The sequence below is a fragment of the Terrapene carolina genome, unplaced genomic scaffold (assembly GCF_002925995.2).
Source record: "Terrapene carolina triunguis isolate 2854851 unplaced genomic scaffold, T_m_triunguis-2.0 Scaffold580, whole genome shotgun sequence".
NCBI lineage: Eukaryota > Metazoa > Chordata > Testudines > Emydidae > Terrapene > Terrapene triunguis.
The window spans coordinates 5,597,496-5,606,827 of NW_020664931.1; the positions used below are offsets into that span (position 1 = coordinate 5,597,496).

General features: G+C 49.0%; 1 protein-coding gene across 2 annotated transcripts in view; it reads left to right on the forward strand.

Annotated features, from left to right (window-relative positions):
* Window positions 1-451: 451 nt before the first annotated feature.
* Window positions 452-9,332, forward strand: part of MARCHF6 (membrane associated ring-CH-type finger 6) — a 119,359-nt gene continuing 110,478 nt past the window's right edge. For both annotated transcript variants that reach the window (XM_024206374.3, XM_026659121.2), the window contains exon 1: window positions 452-579. In XM_024206374.3, the coding sequence (XP_024062142.2) occupies window positions 471-579 (109 nt within the window). In that variant the 5' untranslated portion in view covers window positions 452-470. The remainder of the gene's footprint in view (window positions 580-9,332) is intronic.

The following is a 9,332-nucleotide window of genomic DNA, read 5'->3' on the forward strand; positions in this document are numbered from 1 at the left end:
GTAGACAGGATACTGGGCTAGATGGACCTTTGGTCTGACCCAGTAGGGCTATTCTTATGTGCACATTTTTGTCTGTGTGTGGCGAGGAGCATGTTTCTGAGCCACACATGAACGTACCTGCTTGTTTTGGAAACGCGTGTCCATGCCAATACGTACTGATAGAATTGAATAGCGTGTGCATGCACGTTGATGCGTGTTTGCATGTGCGTGCGCACGTGCTGAACCGTGTGCATAGGCGTAGGTGTGAGTGCTGCTGGACTCTACCCGGGACACGTATCTCTGTTGCAGACACTCTGGGAATTACGGTTACTCGCTCACGCACAGAGACGTCCCCTACGCTCCCGCCTCCCTCTCCCGGGTCAACAACGTCCCCGCAGCGCCCGCCAGCGTTGCTGGCGCGCGTCGGCCGCCGGGGGTCGCTGGAGGCGAGCGCGGCGCTCTAGGCCTCTACGCTCAGCCGGGCTGGCTCTATGGTGCTCCCTCTGCGAACCCCGCGGCCCCCCCCGCACCGCGGTCACACCATCCGCCAGCCGGCCGCGGCGCTGCGTCAGCCAGACAAGATGGAGACCGCCGAGGAAGGTAACGCGCTCGCTGGCCGCTATCACCCCTCCCCGGGTGCGGGGGCCAGGCGGCGGGGAGGGGGGTCCCGGGGGTGTTTGCACTCTGGAGGGGCCGCCCCCAGCCCCGCGCCTGGGGCTGGCTGCAGGTGCCTCGCGGCGGCTGCGGGGGGGTCTGGGCAGTGTTGGTGGGGGAGGGGTTGCTGGTGGGGTAGGTGCGTGCAGGGGGGTGTCGGTGGGGGAGGGGTTGCTGGTGGGGGGCGGTGCGTGCAGGGGGGTCTCGGTGGGGGAGGGGTTGCTGGTGGGGGGGTGTCGCTTATGTAACCGCTGCGGGGGTGGGGGTGAGTCTGGAGCCAGCGCTGGGGGGGAGGCAGGCAGCAGGACCCACCTACGCTGAGCCGTGCGGGGGATCCAGCGGCCGCAGGGTTTATTGTGATGCCCAGCCCCCCGCTGCGCCCATGTCCGCCCGGTGGGGCGGGCGCTGCTGGCGTTCAAAGGGCGCTGGGCACTTTGGGGGAGAGCTCCGCTTGCAGCGGACTAGACGGGCTGCTTCGGTGCATGGACAGTGCCCCGCTTTCAGTTCCCTCGGCAGTGCAGCTTGCCTAGAGCAAAGTCACTCCGCCTGGAGGAGGGGAAATCTTGTGTAAGAGGTGCCCCTGTCCACCGTCAAACATGTATTCTTTCACATCTCCCTATTCTCTGCCCCAAAAATATTTTCTGATAGGGAAAGGTACTTGGTGCCCCTTTACTTACGTCTTTTGGGAACAGTTAAATGTGTTCTGTGTAATTCTTAAAAGTGAAAGATGATTTGGAAGGTCTGTTTCTTTTAAATACAAATCTTGGGTAATGTCAACAATATAAGTGATTAGGGCTCTGCTGGGAGGTGGCAGATCCATGTCCAGATCCCTTTTCCTCAGCAGGCAGAGGGGAGACTGGAACTGGTGGTTTCCCATGTCCTCAGTGAGTAAGTACCCTAACCACTGGGCTAACGGTTATAATGGAGTGGCCTCCTCTTTGGCTATTTTGTGTGATGTAAGGCAGCCTCTGAGTGAGCGTGCCTAGTGGATTGGGCCCTATAGGCATAAGAGCAGCCATATTGGGTCAGACCAATGTCTCTAGCCCCAGGGTCCTGTTGTCTGTCAGTGGCCAGTACCAGATGCTTCAGAAGGAATGAACAAAAAATGGTAATTCGTCCAGCGATCCCATCCCTCTGTCATCCAGGCCCTGCTTCTGGCAATCAGAGATTTAGGGACACACACAGCTAATAGCCATTGATGGGCATATCCTCCATGAACTTATCTAATTCTTTTTTTGAACCCAGTTATAGTTTTGGCCTCCTCAACATCCCCAGCAAAGAGTTCCACAGGTTGATCGTGTGTTGTGTGAAAAAGTACTTCCTCATACTTGTTTTAGATCTGCTGCCTATTCATTTCATTGGCTGACCCCTTAGTTCTTATGTTTTGTGAAGCAGTAAATAACCCTTCCCTATTCACTTTCTTCACACCATTTATGATGTTATATACCTCTATCATGTCTCCCCTTAGTCATATCTCTTCTAAGCTGAATAGTCCCATTTTAAAAAAAAATTTCTCCTGTGGAAGCTGTTCCATACCCCTAATACTTTTTGTTGCCCTTCTCTGTACCGTTTCCATTTCTAATATATCTTTTTTTGAGATGGGGCATCCAGAACTGCATGCAGTATTCAAGATGTGGGTGTACTACTTAAGCTGATTTAAGTGATACGTTACATACCACAGTTAGTATAGTAGTTCTGCAATTTTATATTGGAGTTTCTTCAGAACTTTTGAGTGAATACCATCTGATCCTGATGACTTATTGATGTTTAATTTATCAGTTTGTTCTCAAACCTCCTCTGACTCCTTAATCTGGGACAGTTCCTCAGACTTGTCACCTTAAAAGAATGGTTCAGGTGTGGAAATCTTGCTCACATCTTCTGCAGTGAAAACCAATGCAAAAAATTCATTTATTTTTTTCCGCAAGGGCTTTGTCTTCTGTGAGTGCTTCTTTAGCACCCTGATTGCTAGTGTTTTTTTGGTAGGCTTCCTGCCGCTCATGTACTTAAAAAGATTTTTGCTATTTACTTTTTAAACTATTATTCTCTCAAAAAATCAGTTAAATCACTGGTGAAGGTTGAGTTTTGAGGTTGTGAAAAAGTGTAATAAAGATGACCTGTAAATTTTCAAAAAAGAAAAAAAATGCAGTTAAGGTATTTGTTGACAACCCTACAAAAATCAAGACAAGAGGCATTAGTTTTCATTTTTCTTCATGAAGGTTGGACCTACTTACTGCTCACTGGGGCATCATTCCTTACTCCTAGTTTTATTCAGTGGTGTGTGTGATGTTGACAGCATGAAGGCTGTCATTTTGAGGAAAAGTAATCATGTATTTTTTATTTCAGTTTTTTGAAAAAAATGTATTAGAAAACTGGGAAATAAAAGAAAATAGGTACAGTCTACAACTTCCTGCAATTATTTTATCAAACGGGAGTAGGTGACTCTCAGTGGATCTGCACTTCATGGTCCTGCCCTTCTTTGTTGTTGATTCTATGCATTCAGCACTTAATGCTTAAGTCAAACTTTAGAATCAGTTAAAAGCGCACTTGCAAATGTTAAATAACTGCTTAGGTCTTTTATGCTGTCTTCATACTGGCCATATCTATTTTTGGGCTTGTGATGAGGTGCGCTGCAAATTTATCTTAAGTTTCAGCTGATTGTTTAGAACAGGAATGTTATTTATGAGTATGGGATTCTTTCAGAACAAAGAGAAAATGTTACTGCAGTAGTTTTTTTAGTACTGAAATAAACTTAAATAGTTTCTAGATAAAAGAGAATACATTGAATTGAGTCAAGTCAGAGGCCAGATCTACACTAGAAAAATTACCCATTGCTGACACCAGTTGTCAGCAGTAGGTCCAACACTGGTTAAACTGCACAGCTTAATTGCATTTGGAGAACAGGACACATAATGTTCAGCACCATTTGAGAAAACCCTGGCTAAGACTTGCTTGGAATAAATTTAATTTTATTCATTGTTTTCTGAAATGGTGTTGATCATGAAAAGCCATGCTCTAAACTTGCAGTGTGCTGCTGCTACCTCTTGTCAGCAACGGGTAATTTTTCTAATGTGGACCAGGCCAGACTGGCTAGTTCTTTAGTACACTGAGAATCATTAAGGCTGTTCCAGTAAGCCTCTGGAATGCGGTATGTAGGTTATATCTAGTACATCTTGGAATGTTAGTATGTTACTCTGGAGCTTCATTTGCCCTCAAACTCTACAGTTGCTCTGAAGGACTATCCAAAACACTTAGAGATTTTGCCCTCTCCCTCAAAGCTAGGACTTTGGGGCTCAGACCCTGGCATCCATCTTTCATTTCCAAGGAGTTTCCCTTTAAGAAGACTTGAGCCTCCTCCAGAAATAACTCACCAACTGCAGAGTCTGCTAGCATCATAGGGGTATGGAGACTAGCTAGGCTTCCTCTCACTGCCCCGCAAAGCCAGGAAGACTTCAGGTGAACGTGGCCCAAGCAGCCTCCCCTTTTCCCAGGAGCACCATGGTAGTGCCTTTACAGCCTCAGTAGTCCTTATTATGTCTTCATTTCTGGACTCTGAGCATCATGGGGTTGGGAGACTAACTGGGGGTGGGGAGGGGTGGAAAAGGGGGATGATTTAGGGTCAGATAATGAGCAGACCTGACCATAGTGGCATCAGAACATATGCTCCATAACTGAGCAAAGGATTTGCTGCTTAGTAGCACCTGACACGTTTATGGATTCACCTCTGCTAACTGGGTAGCAGCAGTGTGTGTCAGAAACATTGGTTGCCTTCCTGCTGCACCCAATGCCGATGTGGGGCTTATATACAGAATAGGGCAGGGATCGGCAACCTTTGGCATGCGGCCCGCCAGGGTAAGCATCCTGGCGAGCCGGGATGGTTTGTTTACCTGCCGTGTCCGCAGGTTCGGCCGATTGCGGCTCCCACTGGCCGCGGTTCGCTGTCCTAGGCCAATGGAGGCTGCGGGAAGCGGCGTGGGGCGAGGGATGTGGTGGCCACTGGTTCCCACCGCCCCCATTGGCCTGGATCGGCCGAATCTGAGGACGCGGCAAGTAAACAAACCAGCCCGGCCCGCCAGGGTGCTTACCCTGGCGGGCCGCATGCCAAAGGTTGCTGATCCCTGGAATAGGGTCTGTTGTCTGAGGGACTCATGGGGATAGTTGTTTTAGGGAGCTGGGGAGCTATTAGTGCTAGCAATGGAGTATAGCCTCCTGAGGAGGATAAACAAAATAATAGGCAACAAGCCCATTCCTGGGGGGGAGGGGGGTGTAAATGTTAAAGGAGCTGAGGGAATACACTTGACAGAGAATTTTTGAAAAATTGAAATAGTTCAGATTACCAAGCTGAGCATGTTGTTAGCCTGTGAGAATGTATGATAGTACTGTTACCCTTGTCTTAACTATTGTTACAGATGTTGTTTTATCTTAATTTAGGTCCCAATCCTAAAAACATTCATAGAAGTAGTTACATTTAGGGGATTCCTCACATATATAATGTTAATCATGTATAAATATTTACAGGCTTGGGGCCTTAAATTGTAAGCTCCATGTACACTTATATGTTGTAGCGCAGGGATGGGCAAACTTTTTGTCCCAAGGGCCACATCGGGGAATAGAAATTGTATGGTGGGCCATGAATGCTCACAAAATTGGGTTGAGGTGCAGGAGTGGGTGTGGACTCTGGGGTGGGGCTGGGGATGAGTTTGGGGTGTAGGAGGGTGCTCTGGGCTGGGACCGAGGGGTTTGGAGGGCTGGAGGGGGATCAGAGCTGGGGCAGGGGGTTGGGGCGTGGGGAGAGGCTCAGGGGGTGCAGGCTCCGAGCGGTGCTTACTTCAAGCGGCTCCCGAAGCAGCGGCATGTCCCTTCTCCAGCTCCTATGCGAAGGCACGGCCAGGCGGCTCTGCACGCTGCCCCATCTGCAGGTACCGCTCCTGCAGTTCCCATTGGAGCACGTAGGAGCCGGAGTGGGCCCATGCTGCGGCTTCCGGGAGCCGTGTGGTGCGGCCTCCGACCCAGTGCCCCGGCCGGAGCGGGGCCGTGCCGCGGCCCCTGACCCAGCACGCCGGCCGGAGCGGGGCCGAGCTGCGCGGTGTGGCTTGCGGGATGGCTTAAAATGGCTCCAGCCTGTGAGCCGTAGTTTGCCCACCCCTATTGTAGTGTGATGAGATGCAATTGTATTTGAGGTTTAAGGGGACTACTATAGTATATACAAAAGCATTAATTTTAAATTTTAATATTTAAACCTTTATAGCACTTACAAGTGGCATTTTCTCACTCCACCATGGGGAATGGATGAGTGACTTTTTCAAGTCCTTGTTCACTCTTAGTTATCAGTTTGCCCCCGTGTTAACAGGATATTGGTATATGTTGAAATGTAGTAGCTAATAACTCTTTAAAAGCTGGATTAAAACTGTAGTTAGCATTCTCTGATTATATCTTCTCTAAGCACATGTTGTTAAGGTCATGCTAATGGACTATATCAGGAGTGGGCAAACTACGGCCTACGGGCCGCATCCGGCCCTCCGGACATTTTAATCCGGCCCTGAAGCTCCCGCTGGGGAGCGGGGTCTGGGGGCTTGCCCCGCTCTGGCACTCCAGCTGGGGAGCTGGGTAGGGGGCTTTCCCCATTCCACATGGCATGTGGGGCATGTCCCCCCTCTGGCTTCTATGTGTAGGGGCAGCCAGGGTGCTCCACACCCTACCCCTGCCCCAAGCGCCACTCCTGCAGCTCCCATTGGCCAGGAACTGCGTCCAATGGGAGCTGCAGGGGCAGCGCCTGTGGACAGGGCTGCGCGCAGAGCCACCTGGCCACGCCTCCGCATAAGAGCCAGAGGGGGAACATGCTGCTGCTTCTGGCAGCTGCTTGTGGTAAGCGCCGACCGGAGCCTGCACCCATGACCCCCTCCTGCGCCCCAACCCTCTGCCCCAGCACTGATCCCTCTCCTGCCCTCCAGACCCCTTCCTGAGCACCTTCCTGAACCCCAAACCTCTCATCCCCAGCTCCATCCCAGAGCCCTCCCACCCCCTCCAGATCCCAACTCCCTGCCCCAGCCCGGAGACCCCTCCTGCACCCTGAACTCCTCATTTCTTGCCCCAGCACAGAGCCCGCACCCCCAGCCGGAGACCTCACCCCCTCCCGCACCCCAACCCCCAATTTCATGAGCATTCATGGCCCGTCATACAATTTCCATACCCAGATGTGGGCCTCGGGCCAAAAAGTTTGCCCACCCCGGACTATATTGTCACCATAAAACTGTCAAAACTCCATCACCACATGACTGTATCCATATGTGTATCTTTTATAAAGAAACTTTGAAAGGCTAAAACTTCCATGTATAACAAAATCCAGTTTGTGCTGGTGGAGGACACTCCTATTGCTTTGCAATTAAATTTTAGTCTATAGTTAAATATCTTAATCTCCAATTCTAGGCATCGTGATGCCGAAGAGAGATTTCTCTAATGGGGGAAATAGAAGACTGAGGTGTTGGATGCAGAGAAAAATAGTTAGGCAATCTGGCTTTAACAATTTCTGTCAAGATAAAGAGCTATATACAGACAGCATAGATTTCCCTGCACATTGCATGTAAACAGAGGGGAAGATGAGAACTGTATACACAAGTAGAAAACTACACTTGTTAGGCAGCCAGAACTCATTTTGAATGTTGCAATGTATAGGCAATAATGTGTGTAATTAATTCCAGGAGGCTGCCCTCAGGAGACAGAGTAGATTGAAGCTGACTGTTGCCTTTACAGTCTGAGTTATGTTAGGCCTAATATATGTGTATATATTTGGATTTCTACAGTAATAAAAAACACCTATCCAAAAGTTCTCAGCACCCCCTGACACCAGTTACACAAACTTATTTTGGCAGCCAGAAGTAAAATTCCTTAAAAAAGCACAGAATTCCACTCTCCACTCAGCCTCATAGATATAACACCATCCTTTACAGCAACTTCCACAAATTCATGTGCCTTGCAGCATGTCCTTCAGAGAATGTATTACCTCCAGCCTCCTTTCTTTGAAATCAAAGGAGATACAGATCAGGCATCTTGACCGTTCAAAGCTGGTGAAGTATGCTGTGGTGGTGAGATGTGGTCTCTCTAGGGGGAATATCTAAAGTCATGTAGGGCTTTATAGGTCAAAACTAGCACCTTAAATTCCATCCAGAAGAAAATAGGCCACCGGTACAGATCATATGATACTCCAGGGAAGTAATACTAAAGGGTATGTCTTCGCTAGCAATGTTAAAGTGCTGCCATGACAGTGCTTTAACGTGGCTGTGTAGTCATGGCACCAGTGCTGGGAGAGAACTCTCTCAGTGCTGTAAAAAAATCACCTCCACGAGGGGAGTAGCTCCCAGCGCTGATGCACTGTCTACACTGCCACTTTACAGCGCTGAAACTTGCAGCGCTCAGGGGTGTGTTTTTTCACACCCGTGAGCAAGAAAGTTGTAGCGCTGTAAAGTGGCAGTGTAGACAGGGCCTTAATAAACAAGCTGGTGCAAAATGTGGCAGCTTAAGTTTCTGAATTGATTTAAGTTGTATCCCCATGTAGTGTGCATTGCAGTAATCCAGTCTTCAGGCGACAAAGATACAGATTATTATTTTGTTTAAGGATCTCAGTAGCACTTACAAGCCTCAAACAAGTTAGACATAGTGTGTGAGGGTACAGAGAGGAGAAGTGACTTGGTCATGGTCACACAGTGTCAGAGCTGAGAATAAAACCCAGGTCTCCTGACTTTCAGCCAAGCGCCCAATTCTTCAGATAGTGGTGTCTCCCTTCTGGGTTATTTTAGCAGGGTTGCATCTGAAAAAAGTCACATTGCCCAATTCAGATGCATTTGGTTAAAAGTACTTCTGGACTCTGCTTCTGCGTTTTCACTCAGCCACAACTGAGGTTAAAACACAACAGCCAGGCTGCATGCCCATGGAATAAATGGCAGACAAATGTCCTTAATCGGCAGTGACATCCGCTTCACTGTATCATTTGGCTACTTCCCCTAATCTACCAACATTATTTCAATTTTATGTGAATTGAGCTTTAGTCACCTAGTTTTCATCCATGTCCCAATCTGACCCCAGTATTGGGATAGGCATTCAACAGCACTGATTGGATTGGGTGATTAAAAAAACTGGGTGTCATCAGCATATTAAAGTACTACCTCAGAACTAAGCTTCTTAGGTCTTGGCTACACTTGCAAGTTAGGGCGCATTAAATCAGCCCCAGGTGCCCTAACTCCTGAGGTGTCTACACTGCAAAGCACTTAGAGCGCCTGGACTCTGCAGCTGGAGTGCTCCTGGTAATCCATGTCCACAAGAAGCATAGAGCTTGCTGCACCCTGGCTGAAACGCCTGCGTGTCAGTGTGGATGACGTGTTACATTACTGTGCTGTGATTGTCCTCTGGAAACGTCCCATAATCCCTTGAAGTCAAGTGACCCACTCTTGTCTTTTTTTTTAACTCCGCTGCAGGCATGTGGCTATCCCCTTTCAAAACTCCGTTTCTGACTGCTGGCATGCTTATCTGCTCCGGCTCAAAGCAAACCATTACTGTGGAATGCTACTGCCACCGAGGCAGGCGTGGGGGTGGGGAGGCTGATGTTGGGGTTTTCCCCTGCTGCTGTCTGAACTTACAAGACAGCATGCTGACACACTCTCTGCCCCCCCAAAACACACTGTCTCTCCCCCCACATACACACAACACAC